At 54.0% G+C, this 19,863-nt stretch overlaps 4 protein-coding genes across 23 annotated transcripts in view; 2 read left to right on the top strand and 2 right to left on the bottom strand.

The window, feature by feature from the left end:
* Window positions 1–3,056, bottom strand: part of Cyhr1 (cysteine and histidine rich 1) — a 17,734-nt gene extending 14,678 nt beyond the window's left edge. Inside the window, exons 1-4 of one of the 6 annotated variants that reach the window (XM_029564187.1) lie at window positions 3,041–3,056; window positions 2,806–2,924; window positions 2,086–2,357; window positions 1,146–1,907 (exon numbers count right to left, since the gene is read on the bottom strand). In XM_029564187.1, coding sequence (XP_029420047.1) covers window positions 1,422–1,907; window positions 2,086–2,178 — 579 coding nt within the window. In that variant the 5' untranslated portion in view covers window positions 2,179–2,357; window positions 2,806–2,924; window positions 3,041–3,056 and the 3' untranslated portion in view covers window positions 1,146–1,421. Of the gene's footprint in view, window positions 1–1,145; window positions 1,908–2,085; window positions 2,942–3,040 lie in introns of those variants that run through there. The other 5 variants (XM_029564185.1, XM_029564186.1, XM_008834405.3 and 2 more) reach the window with 5 other exon arrangements.
* Window positions 2,986–10,398, top strand: Kifc2 (kinesin family member C2). 9 transcript variants are annotated; one of them, XM_029564177.1, is made up of 19 exons: window positions 2,986–3,109; window positions 3,384–3,441; window positions 3,689–3,770; window positions 3,906–4,057; window positions 4,155–4,293; window positions 4,402–4,547; window positions 4,654–4,719; window positions 4,804–4,932; window positions 5,309–5,386; window positions 5,497–5,611; window positions 5,689–5,798; window positions 6,196–6,304; window positions 6,421–6,584; window positions 8,214–8,318; window positions 8,394–8,515; window positions 8,641–8,764; window positions 8,840–8,969; window positions 9,059–9,315; window positions 9,398–10,398. In XM_029564177.1, the coding sequence occupies exons 4-19, from the start codon at window positions 3,983–3,985 to the stop codon at window positions 9,650–9,652; spliced, it is 2,124 nt and encodes a 707-aa protein (XP_029420037.1). In that variant the 5' UTR covers window positions 2,986–3,109; window positions 3,384–3,441; window positions 3,689–3,770; window positions 3,906–3,982; the 3' UTR covers window positions 9,653–10,398. The 9 variants fall into 9 exon arrangements, with proteins under 9 accessions (XP_029420037.1, XP_029420035.1, XP_008832632.1 ...); XM_029564175.1 differs by having other exon boundaries at window positions 3,665–3,770; XM_008834410.3 differs by lacking the exon at window positions 2,986–3,109 and having other exon boundaries at window positions 3,174–3,441; window positions 3,665–3,770; window positions 5,689–5,744.
* Foxh1 (forkhead box H1) lies at window positions 10,025–14,483 on the bottom strand. Of its 5 annotated transcripts, none has more exons than XM_029564181.1 (4): window positions 14,147–14,483; window positions 11,874–12,204; window positions 11,495–11,599; window positions 10,025–11,351 (listed from the first exon to the last, which is right to left on the bottom strand). In XM_029564181.1, the coding sequence occupies exons 2-4, from the start codon at window positions 12,138–12,140 to the stop codon at window positions 10,518–10,520; spliced, it is 1,206 nt and encodes a 401-aa protein (XP_029420041.1). In that variant the 5' UTR covers window positions 12,141–12,204; window positions 14,147–14,483; the 3' UTR covers window positions 10,025–10,517. The 5 variants fall into 5 exon arrangements, with proteins under 5 accessions (XP_029420041.1, XP_029420043.1, XP_029420042.1 ...); XM_029564183.1 differs by lacking the exon at window positions 14,147–14,483 and adding an exon at window positions 13,163–13,560 and having other exon boundaries at window positions 11,874–12,079; XM_029564182.1 differs by lacking the exon at window positions 14,147–14,483 and adding an exon at window positions 13,442–13,540 and having other exon boundaries at window positions 11,874–12,074.
* The window catches only part of Ppp1r16a (protein phosphatase 1 regulatory subunit 16A), a 26,110-nt gene continuing 19,970 nt past the window's right edge, over window positions 13,724–19,863 (top strand). The window contains exon 1 of one of the 3 annotated variants that reach the window (XM_008834396.3): window positions 13,724–13,867. The gene's annotated coding sequence lies outside the window, so the exon portion shown is untranslated. The remainder of the gene's footprint in view (window positions 13,868–19,863) is intronic. The other 2 variants (XM_017798513.2, XM_029564178.1) reach the window with 2 other exon arrangements.

The following is a 19,863-nucleotide window of genomic DNA, read 5'->3' as shown; positions in this document are numbered from 1 at the left end:
CCAGCCTCCTCGGCACCGGACATCGCGGCCGGCCTGCCCGGCAGGCGGGTGCCAGCGCACTCGCCGGCTGGAAGTTACGGTCGCCGCGAGCCTCTGCCGGCCTCTCGCCGCCGCGACGACCCTGCAGCCTGCCCACCGCTCCGCTGCCTCAGTGGGCCTGGCCCACTCTTTGCCCCGTAGCCGTCCCGGCCACCGACCCCGGCGCGGCCGCCATCTTTGTTTTCGCTGAGAACCGCCCCCCCGCCACCGCCCCCTCATCCTCGCTGTCACGTGGGCTCCGTGAAGACCCAATGGGGGTGTGCGTGGGCCAAGACGGTGCAGCGGCCAGAGCCAATGGACGCGCGAGAACTCCCGAGGGCCCACCCCCTGCAGAAGGTGAACCGGAGGGGGAGGAGCCCAGGAGGCTGGCCAGGGGGTAAGCGCACCTGGCGAGGAGCTGCCTGCTCCGGGTCTGCGGAGGCACCCACACCCGGAGGCATGGGAGTCCATAGCGCCCCTAGACTTCCATATCAGACTGTGCCTGTGCCATTGCCCACCAAGACTGTGGCCTGGCTCACCACACTGAAGGGCATGAACTTGAAGCACCCAGCTGACCACCCATCTGGAGCTTGAAGGGGTAGACGTCCACAAGATGCAAACAACTGAACTGCGAAGGGTTGGGTGCACTCCGAACCCCCAGCCCACCGCTCTTCTCAACTCCATTTCTTATCCTTAGGGTTGGAGGCCGAAGAAGGGTCCATGGAGGAACGTGTGGGCCTTTAGATAAAAGACTTGGCTTGCACAGACAAGAGGGCAAACGTAGTTATCAAGTTCGCTCAGGAAAGGGTGTTGCGTTCCTGGGAGCCGCGGAGCTACAGCCCTCTCCTGCTCTTACCCAGCCACCAGCCTGTGAAGGTCACTGCCTCAGAGGGCCATCTGCCAGGTCCGGCAAGGAAATATGCAAATCTACCATATCCCAGGAAACCAAGGGCCCAGGATTGTGTCTTCTCAACACAGGGGCTCTCCTGGCAAAGGTGCTAGAACACCAAGTTGAATAAGGTCTTTTAATAGTTGCAGCATATCACCCCTTCCCCTTTACTCAGAGAAACCATACCTTTGGATGCCTTAGGAACCTAGCTCAAGAATGGGCATATTCCACATTCCTGTATAATTCCTAAGGTTTATTGGAGATCAGGCCTCTGACCCACAACTATGTCAGCTCCCACACATGCGTGAGACCCTGCCCCTTGCGTTCTGCTCCAGGCAAGCCTCCACACATGACTAGAGAAGGACAGCATCCAAGTTCTACCCCTGATTAGTAAGCCTGTAGAAGGCTCACTTCAATAGCAAAGAATGCCTAGCCCTAAGATCGAAATTCCTGAAAGGAGGGGAATTGTTAGCTAGGGTAGAAGTCCTGCTTAGCTATGTCAGTCCCACAGTGGTCACTCCCACTGCAGGCGCTGTGTATGCAGTGCCCGGCAATAGGCCCAACTTCCTGCAGCCAGAGCCCATCGACAGACATCCTCCTTTGGTAGCAGCAGCAGTCTGTCCTCTTCCAGCCGGCTTAAGAAGCCTGCTGCACCTAGCATGGCACCCCCCCACATCCCATAAGTGTTGGCTGTGAAAACAGCTACGATAAGGATGGTTACTGCGACTACCAGCAGTACTGCCTGCCCAGCCACAGAGCAGCCTTCAGGGCCAAGGTGATCACCAGCCACTGCCAGCACCATGCCTCCTCCGAGGAGCAGGTTTGCGGAAGAGCGGTCCCCATTCACCCAGTGGAAGTCGAAGGCCAGAAGGGGCAGCCCGATGACTGTGGCAACCCAAGCTCCAGCGAGACAGTCTTCATGTGTGCCCAGCCCTGGGGCCAGCATTGTGACAGCAGCTAGGGCCTGGAGCAGGAAGCCTGCAGCAGACCCTCGACTGGACTGTTGACATAGGGAAAGGAAGACATGTGAAGGAAAAGCAGTCAGGAGCCACCCTTTTAAACAGGAAAGGGTTTGGGGCTGTCATGGACATCTGGCCTCTGAGGTGCCTCCCACTTTACCACCCTCTCTCTAGGGCAGGGATCTAGGAAGTTAGGGTGTGGACAGTAAGTATTCTCACCTGCACAGAGCTCACTGCTGCATGCAGAGACACCACTCCCAGCACCAGGTGGGACAGGACCATGCTCCAGTCACTCCTAGGCTTGGATACCATGGCACCTCACACAGCTGTGAGTTTGAAGTCAGGTAGGGGAACTTCAGCTTTGGAGAGAATGGACAGAAGCCGGTGATCTGGAGTCTTTAGTGCAGCTCTCCAGTAATTTCAAGCTGCAGAGTCCTTTGAGTAGATATTAGAATAGGTTCGATCCCAAAGCCTGAGGCCACTGCACATACCTGTGGGGAAGAAGGACTAATTTGCCTGGGAGAGGGAATGGGACTGGAGTCTGGGCTGAGAGGATGTGCGCCCAAGTAGAGAACCGGGTCAAAGACACGCACGAAACGGCCGGGCACGCAGGCCCTCGCTGCGGCCTGTCCCTGATCCCAGCACTTGGCGAGGCACGGTCCTCAGCGCCTGGGTCGGGAAGGAGCGAGGGCGCAAGTCTGTGGGCGGATGACAGTGCGCAGCACCAGGCCACCCGGAGCTGAAGGCCCGAACCTGCCCTCCGCCGTCCGTACCGCCTCCTTGGCTGGTCCTCCGGTCGCCTGCACCAGCGCGGCCTGCCGCCACCAGCGAGAAGAGCTCCGGCTAGAGCGGCGGGGGCGGGGCCTGGGGGGGCCGGTGGAGGGCTGGAGAGGAGTGAGGCTGGAAGGGGAAACTTCAGGACCTGAAGGGGTTCCGTACCGGCTTGCAGTGGGCACCGGGACTGGGACGAGTCCAAGATCAGCGAGGAGAGGCGGGGCGTCGGAGAGTCTAGGCAGAGCTGTGATCAGAGAGGCAGGGCTCCGAGGAGAGCGATTAGGCTGTGAGAGGAGGGGCGAGGCTGTGCTAGACCCGGGGTCTGGGCGGGGACAGGGGCGGGGTTCCCAGGCAGGGGCGGCCCCTGGGCGGGGCCACCAGGGGCGGAGGGCTTGTACACCTGTACGCTGAGGTCTCAGTGTAGGCGCCGTGGGGTCTCAGCCGAGGCTGGCAGGGATCCCCAAAGGAGGTGAGGCGGTGGTACATGCTTTGTGCGCCCTCTGTTTGCGAAGTGGGGCCTGAAGCCCGCGTGGCAGGGCCTGAAGAAAGGGCCGGCTTTGTGGGTCCTGGCGCCCGCCCCGCGTCCTCGGTGGGGGCGGCTGCTGCGAGCATGCGCATAGGCACTGCGGCAGGCTGGTGCGGAGTCCTGCTGCCGGGACGCGGGGCGGCGCGAAGCGGGGCTCTCTGCCGCCCCGCGCCCCCATGTACGCCTTTTACTCGTTGCTCATCTACATTTTCTACAGCCTTTTCCGCAGGGATGGCGGGGCTGCGGCGGCATCGGAGCCCAGCGACCCGGCACAGGTGAGCGGAGTGGGCCTGTATCGCGGTGGCCTTGCCACCTCCACCGTGAGACCTGGTGGTGCCAGGCCGGTGCAGCTTACGTCCTCTGGGCGCTGGCACTGGGGAGTGGCCTGTGAGGAGACCACTTCCGTCCCAGTCCAGCTGTTGGAAGCACAGACGTCGCCCCAACCCCTTGGCTCATTCCATAAGGGAAGGAGCCACACAGGCTACCTCTCCTTCTCAGGGGCACCCCATGCTCTGTCCTCAGAGAGGCTGCTGCAAACCCAGGGGTCGTCGTCGCCCGGATCAACTCACGTCAGAACTGTGGACCGAGCTGACGGGCCTCGCGGGTAGGTGCAGGCCGAGGAGGTGCGGGGAGAGTCTTGCCCCCTCCCCCCCGCAATAGGAGTGCAGTGTACCTAATTGGTAGGGAGAAAAGGCCTAGCCTCCAATATGTCCTTCTCTTCCACCTCCTGGGCTCGTAGGCTGCTCGGAGTCTGAGGATGGGCGGAAAGGCGGAGCGGAGGGTGGCACAGCTGAGGTGTCCCTGGAAGAAGCTCTTATGCGCCTTGCTGAGTTCCTTTCCCTCCAGTTGGGGGCAGAGGAGAGCTGCGGGAATTCTCCTGACTTAGGCAAGGTGAGCAGGGCAGTCTACAATAGTCACTCATCTTTCCCCAGCCTCTTTGCCCCTCACCACCCCGATTCTTCTGCTCTGATTCTTATCTCCTTCACAGCCTGGTGAGGTCCCCCCACTGTTGACAGTAACAAGTCAGCTCTTGGCCTTTCTGGCATGGATACGAAGCCCCAGGGGGAGGCAGGCCCTGCTCCAGGAGACTCAGCCAGCTTGTCCACTGCAGCCTTCCACTCTAGATGGTTTGTAAAGGGGACCACCGTTTGTGGAAGGAGCCAGGCTCTTCAAAATCAGCTCTGCTGTCTAAACCAGACATTTCCTTAGCTCTAATTGTGCTCACCCCTCTCCAGGATCTTTGTCACAAGAAGAAAGCTCCTCTCATCCCATTCCCACCCTGGGTGAGGTACCAAGGGATGAGACCCAGGAACCGCAGACTCTGCTGTTGGAGGAGGAGCAGAAAGCTTGGCAGAGGTTGGAGCAGCTCATTCTAGGACAGGTGAGGGGTTCATGAGTAGCAGGGGCTGGGTAGGTGTGAGCCCCCCCCACCCCCCCCCCCATCCCCGCCCCAAGAAATTCTATCCAGTCCCCTGACTTCTCCACAGCTAGAAGAGCTGCGACAACAGCTGGAGCAGCAGGAGGAAGAGCTGAGCAGATTGCGTCTGGGAGTGGTGAGACTACTGGGGTGGGTGCCGGAAAACAGGCTAAACTGTCAAGGGAATTTCAAGGAGTCCTGACATATCCCTCTCTGCCAGGGGGTGACAGATTCAGAGAAGAGAGTTCAGCATCTCACACTGGAGAATGAGGCCTTGAAACAGAGCCTAAGCCTCACTCGGGACCTCCTTTTGCACTGGGGACCAGGCCCCCCGACCAGAGCGCCACAGGTACTCTGCGCTCCTTGGCTGCTAGGGTCCCTGCAGCCCAGATTCCTGCACATCTGGCATTCAACCACAGTACCTAAGCCTATTCAGGATTTTGTGCTTGCTGAAGCAAGGGACCTTGCCAGTGGGCCATCTCTAACTATAGGTTACCCTGGGATGATCTTTGTAAAGTAGCACCATTAAGGAAGTTGATGCTCACTGAAGAAATGTAGGAGAACAGAGGGACTAAGAAAAGGAATCTTGCACAAAGTTGGGCAGCATGGTTCAGCTGTTTTTGCCACTTGACTTGGTCTTCTTAGCTGTGAAATAGAGCTATAGAATACCCTTTCCTGAGTTTCCATATGGCTCCATGGTCCACCTAGCTCCCATTCTCCTACAGGAGGAGACTGAGACACTGTTGGAGCTCCAGGGCCAGCTTCAAGTGGCCCAAGACACCACAGAAGCCCTCCGAGTCCAGGTGGGATAGGAGACCTAGGGACAAGGAGGGTTGGGATGCTGGGAGAGGAAGTCTGGGTCAGGGACTGGTGCTTGTTTCCTCAGTGACAGGAACGGGGTTGGGTGGGCCAGCTGGGGGTGCAGGAGGTGCAGCTGCAGGGTCTTCGAGGTGCCCTCCAGCAGCTCCAGCAGGAGACAGAGCAGAACTGCAGACAGGAGCTGCAGCAGGTACATGGACAACTTGCAGGTAAGGACTAGGAGGAAGTGGCTTCTGGGAAAGCCCTGGGGTTTGGACTTTCCTTCTCAATGCCCTTCCCCCTCTAGGACTTCGAGCAAGGATGGCCAGCCTCCGTCAGGGCTGCGGGGACCTCCGAGGACTGGTCAGCAACTTTACCCAGAGTTATCAGGGTTCGCTAAGTGAGGCCCAGGGCCAGGTCAGGATCCCTCCTCTCCTAGTACCTTTTCTATGGTCAGCTTATTCACTCTTATTCTCAGGAGAGTCCCTATTGCTATTTGTCCCTATCCCTTAGGAGCTACCAGTACCAGTGGGTCAGCTGTAGGCACTGGGGCCAGAATAATTTCTGAGTGACCCAAAGTGACCTAATTTCTATCCTTTGCAAACTAACAGTTGCTAAGAAGTCTGAAAGGACAGATGATAGGATGTTCTTGCTTATGATTCACAGGTTCTATCCAAGATCCACTGAATGGCACCCTCAGAGGCCCACATCTACCAAAATCACCACAACTAGGCCATATTGCTCTCAGCACCCCAACCCACTTGGAGCTGCTTGGACACCTGTCTTTGTCTTCTTCACATTCTTATTCCCTCAGGTATCCTGGGCCCTTGGGGCTCTGTCAGCTGGAGGGGCTGGGACTCAGGTCCCCGAAGGGCAGCAGGGGCCCCCAACTGGATGCCCAGGGCGGCTCTTGGAACTCAGGGGTAAGATTGGCTTGGGGAGGGGAGCATCAGTGAGTAGGGATTGCAGGGTGGAGGAAGTGGAGCCCTCCATGCTTCAGGGGTAAGGAGACAATCTGTTTATGTGGTTCCCACTGCAGGGAATATCCGTGTGCTGTGCCGGTTGAGGCCAGCTGGAAGCACACCCTCCAGCCTGGTGAGCCTGGAACCTGGACAGGGGGGGACCATCACCACCTGCTATAGAGGGCGCCAGCGTCGCTTTCGTCTAGACTGGGTCTTTCCTCCAGATACGAGCCAGGAGGAGGTGACAGCCACCTTTGCACCTGTCCTGACCCTTCCTCAGAGTTCCCCTGGGTCCGGAAGAGGCTCATTTCCCCTTCCATGTCTGTCTGGGCACCTGGAGGGAGGGTGGCTGAGTTCCAGCAGGGAAGGGAGCCACTGAAAGGCCTTGGAGGCAGGACTGGCAGCCCAGCTGAGTGCTAAGGAAAACAAAACTGTGCAAGGTGAGTTAACTGCTTGTGTAGGACTGACTGCGAAGCATGGACGGTGCTACACTGCTGTAGGCAGGGCTGTGATCCTATGGGTGATGGCTTGGAGCCTCTTCATCTCAGGCTTCACTGACATACCCCTCCTCCTTCCCAGGATCCAGACTGTGCCCACCTGTAAGGGCAGAGTCCTTCCTTGCTTTGTAACCCCAAGGCAGGTTAGGCTGGAGCCTAGGTGATAAGCAAGCAGGGCAGCTGTCAGCCCCAGCGCTTCCCCACTGCCCTGTCCTGATCCTACTCTTCCCTCTTTTCTGGCCAGACATCAGTGGAAAAGCAGTTCACCCCAACTTGCTTCACACACAGTCTCCCTTTGCACACAAACTGTGCTGCTGGAGCTTCTGTGACTGAGACAGAGGCTCAGAGCTGAGAAGGGATTCGGTAAGGGACAGAGCTGGCAGGGAAGATCCAGGCCTGCTGGCCTCACGGGGACAGTGTAATGCAGCAGGGACAGACCCACCACTGACTGGTTTCCTACCTGTCTGTCCCATACATCTCCCTGGCCTGAGCTCCCACTCCAAACTGCAGCCATGCAGGCTCCCTTGTTCACTGCACTCTGGGCAGCCCTGGACTGGATCCTTGATCTAATGCATCTGGATCAAAGGCATCTCTCATGAAGCTTCTCACCTGTGAACCCCACTTTTTGTACCACCCACTCATGGAATTTTAGTCCTTACCCTGATAATTCTAGACTTTGTTTATATGAATATCAGCCAAGACATCAAGGTGATAGCTGCCTAGTTTCTAATGACCTTCTGGAATGAAAGCTGGCTATGTTATTGTTCAAAAGGCTATTATCGTGTGTCCACAACAGTTGTGTCCAATGTTATGAATGTCTCAGCCTCAAATCCCTCTCAGCCACCTCTCAGAGCCTGAGCTCCTGTAGTCCTGGCTGGTCATTATCACCTGTGCCCACAGAGTCCCCTCTTAGGTTTATTTTTTCATGTCAAGTACTGCTCTGGTTATTCATCACACATTGCCATTGGGTGCCATAGAGGGAATGACCCAGAAAGGCATAGAAAGGATAATTCGTATTTGGCTTCTAGTGACATCAGGTTCAAACTTGGCAGTTCAGCATCTGAGCTCTTGATCACTACTCCTCAGGCCACCCTAGTCTTCAGGACTCCACATTCTGCTAGTCTGTCGTCCCTTTATGTTATGTCTTCCCTTTATTCCTTGGCCAATTCTTGCAAATGCCTCCTTTCCCAGTGAGGCAAAAGGCACCTGCTTTATGACCCCCCTCCTCACTCCCCACACAACCATCCCTTGGAGCCACTTCCTATGGGAGTTACACTTTGCACCTATCTTGTTCATTGCACTTCCTACCCTTCCAGCTTCTGAAGAGGGAATAAGGAGGGGCTCAAGACACTTCCATCCATTTTTGTTCTCAGGTCTTTAGGCAGCTAGAGCCAGCTGTACTGTCTTGCCTCCAGGGCTACAGTGTCTGCATCTTCACTTATGGCCAGACAGGCACTGGGAAGACCTACAGCATGGAGGTGGGTTGGAAACCTCAGAGGGGGCGCCTCAGGAGCTTGTATGAGATTCCATCATGGTATTGCACTTGTCCTTAGGGCCCACCTGAGGACCCTGGCATAGCTCCTAGGGCACTGCAGTTGCTGTTCCAGGAGATGGGGACTGGAGGGCAGCACCATGTGACCCTCAGCATGGTGGAGATCTACAATGAGACAGTCAGGTCAGGAATGCATGCACGTGTGTTTGTGTGCATGTGTGTGTTGGGGGGCAGTGGCTTCCTTCTTGCTGCTGGGCTCTCTGGTCTCCCCAAGAACTCACAGAACCAAACCTGCTCTTTCTTATTAGGGACCTCCTAGCCCCAGGGCCTCCAGAGCGCCTGGTTGTGAGGCAGGGTCCTGCAGGACTGGGGGGAATCCAGGTAGCTGGCCTCACTCACTGGGATGTACCCAACCTGGAAACACTACACCAGGTAAGGCTGTCCTCTAGGGCCCCCATCTGTGCTCCCACCTGTATATCAGGCTAGCCCTGATGCTCTGCCCTCTAGATGCTGAGTCTGGGGAGAAGCAGCAGAGCTACAGCAGCCACTGTCATGAACCAGCACAGCTCACGCTCCCACGCCCTAGTTACACTGACTTTGCAGGCAGCATCTCCATCTCGTGTCTTGGGCACCACAGGTATCACTGGCTGTATCTGAGCTATAAGGGGTTTCCAGATCACCCGGAGATCTGGTCTCCTTCCACAGCAGGCTCACTTGCCTCTGCAGGCACACTGCATCTGGTTGACCTGGCAGGATCCGAGCGTGTGTGGAAAGCAGGGGTGGGCAGCACTCCACAGAGAGATCCGAATGGTGCTCAGCGCCTGCGGGAGGCCCAAGCTATCAACCGCTCCTTGCTGGCACTAGGAGGAGTGATGGCTGCACTGCGAGCCCGGCGGCCGCATGTGCCCTTCCGCGACTCACAGCTCACGCGCCTGCTGCAGCCAGCACTTGGGGCTGGCACCACAGCGGTGCTGCTGCTACAGGTGGGTTCTTGGGCTGGCGCAGGTCTGAGGAGAATTTGAGGTGTCTCCCACCGGGACCATGCACAGTTCTCCTCTCTTGCAGATCTCCACAAGGCCAGAAGATCTTGGAGAGACTGTCTGCTCCCTCAAGTTTGCTGAGCGAGTGGGTCAAGTGGAGCTGGGGCCAGCCCAGCGCCACAGGGCCCGCCGCCCTAGAACCCCTTCCTCTCTCGGTACTGACACCCCACTCACTGGCACCTCCTGCACCCCTACACCATCTCCTGGCAGCCCTCCAAGTTCTGACCCTGACAGTTGCTCTGGCTTGACTCTTGAGCCTCCAAGGGACTTGCCTCCCTAGTCCTGGGTTGAGGCCCTGCCTAGTGGGCTTCAGAACCCACCTCTGCTGGCAGAGGCAGCAGTTGAATTTCCTATACCCCATCTCCTAGGGCAACCTTTTTGAACTCTGGGGACCTACTGCCCCAGAGTCCCAGAATTGCCCCTCCACCGTTTTGGCCAGGCCAGGAAATCTTATGCTTGGAGAAATGATTGCCTCTATCCCTCTACCCGCCCCCAGTTAGGCCACAGGCCCTTAGCTCTCTCCTTATCACCATTTGCCCTTATCACAGCACACAGCAGGGGATCCTAGAGCTGCAGGAACCAGACCCCAGACCCCAGCCAAGTGGCTTCCCAAGTCACCACCCTTCCCCCAAAATCAGACTTGGCATTAAAATGTTGTAAATTCCTTTACTGTTGTTTCCCCTATTTCCATCACCCCCAAAAGAAGAGACTGAGGTGTCCAGTCTCTTCATTTCCTGACCCTTTCCCCAAAAGGTGCTATCTCCTTCCCAGACTGATGAGGGAGGGCAGGACTTCAAGCTGGGCGCACCTTTGCCTTCTTCTTCCCCTCCCCCAGCCTGGAGCCAAGGAGGGGCAGCCAAGAGTGTGATGGATGGCATGAGAGCCCAAGAAAAGAGGGGCTACTATTGCTTCTTCAGCCTAGTTCCTGGGTGTGGGAGGGGCAGAGGCATGACTGGCCAGGCCCAGGGTCGTCTCTAGCTGGGCCACAACCCTTTCTGGAGTAGTCCAATAAAAGTTATGAATTCTCAGCAAGGCTATGCCTGGTGTTTCAAAGCTGTTGTGGCTGTGGACATGCTTCTAGCTCAGATTCTCCATCAAGCTGGTATCCGTGGGAAGGCGAGAAGCAGCCTGTCTGCCCTGGGATGTTACAGGCTGTACCAGGAGACCAGCCAACCTGGGGCAGGGGTAGCCAGGTCCCGAGGGTGGCTGACCCACACATCATAGATGCTCTTGTTGGGTGGTACTCCTTGGAAGAGGGAATCTAGATCACAGAGCAGGCCCTGGGACCCTCGGGATTCAGGACCTACCCCCCAGTAGGCTGGGCTGGTTGAAGATGGGCACTGGGGGCAGGAGGTGGGAGGTAGTGTGGCCAAGGGCATTACCACATTGGGAGTGTAGATGGGCAAGTAAGATGTAGGTAGCTGTCCCCATAGGGAGGCCCTGCATCCTCCATTGGACATTCTCATGTGGTCTGGGGAACCCTGCAATAAGTGGAGGGGCCAGGACGCCGGCTCTGGGGAGAGGGGAGAGGGCCTGAAGACTGTTCCCTGGGAAGTCTCCCCTTCCACTCTTGTGGGCCCTGGAAGGGAGCAGAGGGGCCACAGAGGCTTCTCAGAGGCATTCTGGGGTGCAGTAGACACCACCTCATCCCTATTGGACCAGTTGCCTGACTGAGCTGGGCTGCTCTGTTCAACAGGGTTGGGCTGCAGTGACCACGTTGCTTCCTTTCCTGGGTCCCCTAGCAGGGACTCGATACTGAAACCTTCCCTGGATGATGACCTGGGACTGGGTGGCCGATAGGGCTGGCCATGCAGCACATAGGGGCTCAGGTCCTTGGCGAAGGCTCTGTGTGTACTCTGGTTCTGCCACTGCCGGCACAGGGCAGTGTTCTGCAGGCGCAGCGCCTCTGCTGGGATCAGGCTCACATCCACCGTCCAGAAATTGCCCTTGGCCTGAGGCTTTGCAGGGTCCTTGGGCACCTGAAGAATGGTAGGCTTGGGTGCGGTGTAGCCATTCAATCCCGGAGGTTCAGGGTTTCCACATCCATCCCGCACCGGGTCCTCCCTACCCCTGTCCAATCCCCCTTTTCCCTCCCGGAGGGTCAAAACCTTTTGATCCCCACCTTGCGAAAGCACTGGTTGGAGGAAAGGTTGTGGCGGATAGAGTCCTTCCAGCCCTCATAGTCTTCCCTGAAGAAGGGGAACACAGCCTGGACCTGACGGATTATCTGAAACCAGGAGGTGGTTGCCACTGTGAGACATGTTTGTGAGCAGCACCCTCTCCCTCCCGACAGCCAACTTGAGGTACCCCTTCCCACAGAGGTGGGCTTTTGTACCTGAGGGCAGGGTGGGGGTGGGATAAGGGTTGTACATAAGTTCCTTAGCTCTCAGGACTGGTATCGTTGGCAAGACAGAGTGGACTACATGGAGGCCAAGCCTGGGCCTAGAGTAGGGAATGGATCTGGAAAAGGTATGACCCACAGAGATGAGGGAGCCTCTCACCTGAGCCAGCTTCAGCCTGCGGAAGGGTGCGGCCTGAATTACCAAGGCGATCATGGCCAAGTAGGTGTAGGGGGGCTTGTCATGCCGCAAGTATCTCTTCTTCCTTCTCTTCGGGGGCTTCGAAGGAGATTCTACCTCTGGTGGCCCCAGGCGAGAGTCGCGGCAGGGTCCCATGCAAGGGGGGCAGGCCAGGGCAGGAGCCTGGTCTAGCAGAGGGTTCAGAGGAGCTGGACCGTGTGCTGAGGCTGGGTCCTGGCCTGAGGCCATGCTGGGACAGGCAGGCCTGGCCCTTTATCATTCGGATGGAAGGGGGAGGGGAAGGAGGAAGAAGCTGTGGGGGAGGGGAGCTTTGAGGGCTGCCACAATTAGCAGGTTTCAGTTAATCTAGGAGGGAGGGGCAGGAAAGATTCTTGCGGGGACTTTTGGTTACCCCCTGAAGCCATACTCCCCACTACCATGCTGCCTTTGGGTGCCTGGGCTTTCCCTACAATCTGGAAGGAAAAGCCCTTGGAAAGGGTCTACCCCAGGATTACTTTATCAGCCTGGGGCAGGTCTCTAGCTCCCATTTAATAGATGGGAAGTGACTCGCCTGGTCAAACTTACCAGGGAGGGTTAGGGAATTTCCTGGAGTTCAAGACAAAGCAGCCAAAAGAACTCAATCCCAAGGTGTGTGTGTGTGTGTGTGTGTGTGTAGGGGTCTTCCATCCAGGATTTGATCTGGGAGGCTTCAGGGCCAAAAGTGCATGCAGCCTGCTCCAGAAGTAAGAGGGGAGGAATACAGTGGACTTAAGTGATTGTCCAAGGAGTAGGCACAGGTGGGCTCCCATCACTTCCTTGGCCATTTAACTGGTGGCTCTGCCCCTGGATTCAGTCACCACTTAAGTACTCTGGCTATACAGGACAGGTTTGCCATGAGGGTCTGAGTCAGGCCACTGACAGCAGTGGTTGGTGGTGGTACTAGGGCTCCTCAGAGTCCCAGACCTACAGGAGCACTAAGCACTTTGAGAATTCACCTCTTCCTGTGCAATCTCTCCTCATTATACCTCAAAGAATTGAGAAACAGAGGCAGGGGAAGGCACAGCATGACTTCAGGAGGGATCCTGGGGTATGTGTGGAGGATGAAAGCAGGGGGACCTCACCCCTCCTGCCAGCACCACCCCTGGCTGGATTGTGACCCTGTCTCAGACTTCTTTCAGATCTCACGAGTCGTCCCTTCGAATTCTATCATCTCTGCCTCTTTTTTCCATTCCCAGGGCTCTGAGGGTTCCTTTGTCTCCCTAGGCAAATACCTGTGGACCCCGCTCCATTCGGCAGAGGTTATTCTTCTCCTACGTGTCTGAGGGCGAAATTTCCACTAGTCTTTCTTGCTTCCAAGGTAACACCTGGCTCCTAGCGTCTGGCATTCAAGGCCCCTCCCCCTGGCTGCTTCCCAGACCACAGTGTCCCAGGCCCCTAACCACCACCCGACCTGGGGCCCATCCTCAGGTATGGTCCCAGCTCTACGGCCTTGGCACTCGGGGCTCCCTCCTCCCACCTACGATGCTCCTGTTTTGAGGGTGGACCCCTACCCTTCCTTCAAAGCTCAACATAAGTAGAGGTCACTCTTTCAGGAGCACCTGAACCCTTGTTCTTCGTGCCCCACCCGGGACGGGAGGATGCTGAGCCACGGAAACCGCGCTCTACAGACGCCTTCCACAACACCCGCCAATCACCCGGGAGAGGCCACGCCCCCGGAGGCTGTTCCTTAAGCCCCGCTCCTGGAGATCGTCCGTTAGCCCCGCCCCTAGAGGCCGCTTCTTAAGCCCCGCCCTTGCAGAGTGGCTTTGCTCAGGAATCCCACCCGGCACCGCGGTTTCCGCTCCAACGACGCGGGCCGGAAGTGTCGCGTTGCCATGGCGAAGCTGGGCGCGGGGTCCGCCCCCGTGGCGCTGGAAGCTGCGCTGGGCCGGAGGGTCGTCTGGGCCCGAGCCAGAGTGTCTCCAGCCGGGCTCCAGGTGAGGCGGACCGGCGGCGCGAGGGCGGGTTGGGTTCGGGTGGGAGCTCAGGAGCTGGCCGGCCGAGGCTTGGCACTGCCGGAGTCGGGGAGCCTGTGCGGAGCCTCTGCGGCGGTGAGTAGGCCAGGTCGGCCTGTGGAACTGAGGGTCGGCAGGGGCCTGCAGAACAGGCCTCGCGGGGGCGTTTCTTGAGAAACCTGACCGAAGTTGTGGTTCGTGCAACCTGTTGGGCAGGTAGACCTACCGTGAAGACGGTCAGGCCATAGGGAAGGAACTTACCCACGCTTCGTGGACTTTGAAGTTAGGCACAGGAGACACCGGAGCCTCTCGCGGGCTCGGGTGACCTTGCTTGCAGGCTGGCACTTGGGCTTCGCCTCCTGGATCTGGGTTGACGAGTTTGAGAAAAGCGCGTGGACTGGTTTGGGTCCCTGACTGAGCGAGAGCGGAGGCCGGAGGGATGGAGGGTGCAGAGGAGACTTGTGTATGAACTGGCTCCAGACCCCGGGGAGCCAGAGCAAAGCTATCCGGCCCCCAAACTTTGCACCTTCCCTTCTTCCTTGCCCTTACTTGGTAGTGCAGGTGGAGGAGAGGGCACCACACTTTCTTTCTCAATCCCTTCCCAGCCTGCCGGCTTTACCCCCCAAGGTGTGACCTCACAGGGTTGGGGTTTCCCTTGGAGGCCAGCACGGGAAGCTTAGTTGGTTAAGGAGCTGTTAGCTTTCTGATGAGACGTGCTCAGTTGGTGGCTTCTTGTTGTCAAGGTGATAGTGTCCAGAGCTCTGAGGGGCACTTGCCTACCTCTACTCCAAGTCTTGTCCAATGCTGCGATGGGGAGGCTTTTGTGAGCCCTTCCCTCTCTTGATGTCTGGGCTGGTATCTTCATTTTTGTAAAGGAATCTTTTTTTTTTTTTTTTTTTTTTTTTTTTTTTTTTTTGGTCTTTTTGAGACAGGGTCTCTGTCCTGGAACTCACTATGTAGACCAGGCTGGCCTTGAACTCACAGAGATCTGCCTGCCTCAGCCTCCTGAGTGCTAGGGTTAAATGGGTGCACCACTACATACCCGGCATGAGATGTATTAATATTTTTAAAAAGATATTTTTATTAGGGCCAGGCGTGGTGGTGCACGCCTTTAATCCCGGCACTTGGGCGGCAGAGGCAGGCAGATCTCTGTGAGTTCGAGGCCAGCCTGGTTTACATAGCGAGTTCCAGGTGAGCTGGAGCTACAGGGAAACCCTTTCTCAAAAAGACAAAAAAAAAATTATTGTATTTATTTTGTGTATGAGTGTATTGTCTCCATCTATGTAAGTACACCCATGTCGTGCACTGCCCAAGGAGGTCAAAAGGGCATCAAATCCCCTGGAACTGGAATTACAAATAGTTGTCCAGCACTCCGGAGGCAGAGGCAGGTGGATCTCTGTGAGTTCAAGGCCAGCCTGGTCTACATGGGAAGTTCCAGGACAGCTGGGGCTACAGGGAGACCCTGTCTCAAAAAGATAAAAAAAACCAAAAAACCCCAAAACCAAATAATTGTTAGCTGCTACGTGGGTGCCGGGAATTGAATCTAGGTCTTCTGCAAGGGCAACCAATGCTTTTAACTGCTGAGCCATCTCTTCAGCCCCCAATATTAATATTTTTTTCTGCCCTGTGTTCCACTATGTTCCCTGAGCCTTGAGTGCAGGGATTTTGGTGCAGAGGTGTCACTTAGGGCTGGGCATATCACACTTATTCTCTGTGTTTGACTAGTTGTGGAACTCTGTAATGGTCTCTGTTGCCGAAAGAAGGTTTTTTGATGAGTGGTGAGAGGTATACTTGTCTATAAATATAAGGATACATATTTAGAATACAGCAAGAAATTAGTCTAGGAATATGACAAAAACAGGTTTTTCTCTAGGATCTATGAGATCTCCAGCCATGTGTATTTGGCTATGTTTGCAGTACCATACATGGGTTCCTTCTCATTGAGCAGGACTTAAGTCTAATTAGACAGTTGTTGAGTACCCCCCAAATAAAAGTGTCATACTGCACCAATAGAGAGAGTTAGCTGGGTCAGTTGTTGTGTTTATTAGGTTTTATAGCTGGGTAGAACCATTAATTGGTTTTCTCCTTTGGCAGCTTACATAGTACCTTCTGATACCATGAGAGCTAGTCTTTCATGGAGGAGCTTCCAGTTTAGTTCTAGCTTGACTGCTATACATCCTGTGTCTGAAATATGTCCTGTCTCTACAGCCCCCCCTTTTTTCTTTAAATATTTTATTATTTTTCAGTCAGTGTTCTTAACTGCTGAGCCATCTCTCCAGCGGATTTCGTTTTTCTTACCACTGAGTAGAATACCATTATGTAGATGTATTACATTTTTATTAGCCATTCATCAGTTGAGGCACAACAATGAGGTTGTTTCTATTTCTTACCTATTGTGAAAAGAATAGCAACAAACATGGTTGTACAGATAATCTCTGCAGTAGATGAGTTCTTTGGGTATGTGTCAAGGAGTGGTGTCAAGGAGTGGTATAACCAGCTCATATAGTAGATTTATTTTTTTTAAATTTAATTAAGGCCTGGAGAGATGGCTCAGCGGTTAAGAACACTGGCTGTTCTTGCAGAAAACCTGGGTTTGAATCCCAGCACCCACATGGCAGCTAACAACTGTCCGTAACTCCAGTCCCAGGGGATCCGATAGCCTCTTCTGACCTCTTATGGGCATTGCATGACACGGGTGCACTTACCTACATGCAGACAATACATGCATACACATAAAATAAAAATAATAAATAAAAAAATTTTAATTAAATGAATTTTAAAAATTTTTATGTGTATGAGCATATTGCCTGTATGTAAGTGCACCTGTGTCATGCAGTACCTGTGGAGGTCAGAAAGAGGGCATCAGATTCCCTGGAACTGGAATTATGGAAGGTTGTTAGCTGCCATGTGGGTGCTGGGAATTGAACCCAGGTCCTCTGCAAGAGCAGCCAGTGCTCTTAACTGCTGAGCCATCTCTCCAGCCCCTATTTTTAGATTTATTTATTTGTCTTTTTGAGACCCTGTAGTCCCAGCTGGCCTGGAACTCACTATGTAGACCAGACTGGACTTGAACTGAGAGATCTGACTGCCTCTGCCTTTTGAGTGCTGGGATTAAAGGCATGTACCTCCATGCCTGGCCAAATTCTGAAATCTTGAAATAGTTTTGATTTGCATTTCCCAAATTATAAGGATGTTGAACACTTTTTAAGGTGTTTTTTTAGCCACTTAATATTTCTTTGGTTGAGATCTCTCTGCTCAGATCCATAGCCTATTTTTCAAAAGATTTATTTACTGTTTATTTATTTTTTAAACATTTTATTTATTATTTTTATTTTATGTGTATGAGTGTATTGCCTGCATATATGTGTGTGGGTGCGCGGGGATCTCGGAGCGCCAGCTGCTGGCGCGGCGCTGGTCTCTCCCGCGCCGCTGGGGCGGGTCCCTGCTGTGCAGGTCCCTGGTTCTCCCCGCGGCTACCGGGAGCTGGCGGCTCTGCCGGGAGCTGGCGGCTCTGCCGGCCGCTGTCAGCTGCCCGGGCGGGTTCTGTTCCAAGCTGCTGGCGCTCCCTCTGTGTACCGATCCGTCGGCCACCGGATCACAAGGGGAGGTGCAAGAACGGCGAAAGCAAGATCTTCGCGAGTGGTTGTTTACGAAGGGACAGCCCCCTCCAGGGAGACTGAATCGTAAGGGACAGGCCCCTCCGGGGAGACTGAATCGTAGGCAGTAAGACACAGGATACAGCTCGGTCAGACTCAGTGGTACAGCTCCGATTTATTAGGGGGAAACCAGGATATTTATAGTGTGGAGGCAGTAGCAAAAGCCTTAGTTGATAGGTGCTTTGTAGGATGCCCCATTTACATGTGGTGGTGGGCTTCTGTCAGGCTGTCACACAGTGCCTGATTATCACACAGGAAAGACCTGGCAGTTTCTGTGCCGGAGGACATGTATCTGTGACCGGCTCTTAAAAAGGTGAGTCAGGAAGGAGAGCAGAAGGCGCCCCGCTGAGAAGAGGAGTCTCTCCATTTGCGCCGAGACGGCTTGCGGCTATCTGGACATGGAGAGACTACAACCCAAAACAGCAGGGGTCCCCAACATATGTGAGTGCACCCATGTCATGCAGTGCTGCAGAGGTCAGAAGAGGTCTTCGGATTTCCCTGGAACTGGAGTTAACGACGGTTTGTAGCTGCCATGTGGGTGCTGGGAATCGAACCTGGGTCCTCTGCAAGAGCAGTCAGCACTCTCAACCACTGAGCCATGTCTCCAGCCCCTATTTATTTTAAAAATATTTTATTATTTTTATTTTATGTATATGAGTGTATTGCCTGAATGTAGGTAAGTGCACACATGTTGTGCAATGCCGGAGGAGGACAGAAGAGGCCATTGGATCCTCAGAATTGGAGTTACAGAGTTGTTAGCTGCCATGTGGGTGCTGGGATTCAAACCTGAGTTTCCTGCAAGAACAGCCAGTGTTCTTAACTGCTGAGCCATCTCTCCAGCCCTATTTTATTGTTTTTAATTATATGTATATGTGTCTTTGTGCCTGTGAACATGGGTGCAAGTGCCTGCAGAGGCCAGAGGAGGTGGGTCACTCTGGAACTGGAGTGGCAGGTAGTTATGAGCCTCCTGATGTGGGTGTTGAGAATGAAACTCAGGTCCTCTAGCAGAGCAGTGTGTGCTCTTAACCACTGAGCCATCTCTGTAGCCCCAATGGCCCATTTTTTAAATTGGGTCATTTTTTTTTTTTTTCTGAGTTCTTTGTATATTCTGGGTGTTAACCCTCTGTCAGAGGCACAGCTGGTGAAGATTTGGAGATTTTCTCCCACTCTTTGGTGTTTCTCTTCACCTAATTGGCTGTTTCCTTTGCTGTTCAGAAGCTTTTTGTTATCGTTTTTGTTTTTGAGACTGGGTCTCCCTGTAGCCCCAGGGAGACCTGGAACTTGCTAGGTGGACCAGGCTGGCCTGGAACTCACAAAGATCGGCCTTATCTCTGCCTTTCAAGTGCTGGGATTAAAGGTGTGCACCACCACACCCCTCGAGGTTCAGAACCTTTCTAGTTTCTTGAGGTCCCATTTGTCAATGGTTGACCTTAACCTTACTGAATCTGTATCTTGGAGGGTGCTGCCTGTGTTTTCTTCTAACAATTTCGGAGTTTCAGGTTTCACATTGAGATCTTTGATACATTTGGAATTGATTTTTGCGCAAGGTGATAGATATGTGTCTAATTTCATTCTTCTACATACGGAAATTCAGTTTGCTCAGCACCATTTGTTGAAGATGTTGTCATTCCTCCAGTGTGTGTTCTTGGCACCTTTGTCAAATATCATGGGACTGAAATTGTGTGCATTTATATTTAGGTCTTCTGTTTTGTTCTGTTGATCTACACATCCATTTTCATGCCAGTACCACGCTATTTTATGACTATAATTCTAATATAGTTTGAGATATGATATGGCAGTCTCCCCAGCATTACTCTTTGTGCTCAGGATTGCTTTGGATATCTGAGATCTTTTGTGATTCCAAATGAATTTTAGGATTTTTAAAATTTTTTTTTCTATTTCTGTGAAGAATGTCATGGGGATTTTGATTGGGATTACATTAAATCTATAAATTGCTTTTGGTAGGATGATCCTTTTCACACTATTAATTCTACCAATCTGTGACCACTGGAAGTCTTTCTCTCTCCTCGTGTCTTCCTTAGTCCCTTCAAAGATTTAAAGTTTTCTTTTTTATTTTTGAGACAGGTTCTCCCTGTAGCCCCAGCTGTCCTGGAATTCACTGTGTAGACCAGGCTGGCCTTGAGCTCACAGAGATCTGCCTGCCTCTGCCTCCCAAGTGCTGGGATTAAAGGCATATGCCACCATGCCTGGCTAAAGTTTTCATTTTAAAGGTCTTTAATGTCTTTGGTTAGGTATATTAACATATATATGTATAATTAACATATATAACATATTTATACTTATATATAAGTATACTTATAT

Source organism: Nannospalax galili, unplaced genomic scaffold, assembly GCF_000622305.1.
Source record: "Nannospalax galili isolate Female #2095 unplaced genomic scaffold, S.galili_v1.0 scaffold717, whole genome shotgun sequence".
NCBI classification, from domain to species: Eukaryota; Metazoa; Chordata; class Mammalia; order Rodentia; family Spalacidae; genus Nannospalax; species Nannospalax galili.
This window is presented reverse-complemented; position numbering and strand designations above follow the sequence as displayed.

What these genes read in the sequence shown, in the direction of transcription:
- Kifc2 (XM_008834407.3), top strand. Translation starts at nt 3,343, where the DNA reads ATGTACGCCTTTTACTCGTTGCTCATCTACATTTTCTACAGCCTTTTC. An exon ending in ATTCTCCTGACTTAGGCAAG is followed by an intron (nt 4,058 to 4,154) that starts GTGAGCAGGGCA and finishes TCTCCTTCACAG; the next exon opens with CCTGGTGAGGTCCCCCCACT. An exon ending in GCAGCCTTCCACTCTAGATG is followed by an intron (nt 4,294 to 4,401) that starts GTTTGTAAAGGG and finishes ACCCCTCTCCAG; the next exon opens with GATCTTTGTCACAAGAAGAA.
- Foxh1 (XM_029564181.1), bottom strand. Translation starts at nt 12,140, where the DNA reads ATGGCCTCAGGCCAGGACCCAGCCTCAGCACACGGTCCAGCTCCTCTG. An exon ending in GCAGGCTGAAGCTGGCTCAG is followed by an intron (nt 11,600 to 11,873) that starts GTGAGAGGCTCC and finishes TCCTGGTTTCAG; the next exon opens with ATAATCCGTCAGGTCCAGGC. An exon ending in CCAACCAGTGCTTTCGCAAG is followed by an intron (nt 11,352 to 11,494) that starts GTGGGGATCAAA and finishes ACCATTCTTCAG; the next exon opens with GTGCCCAAGGACCCTGCAAA.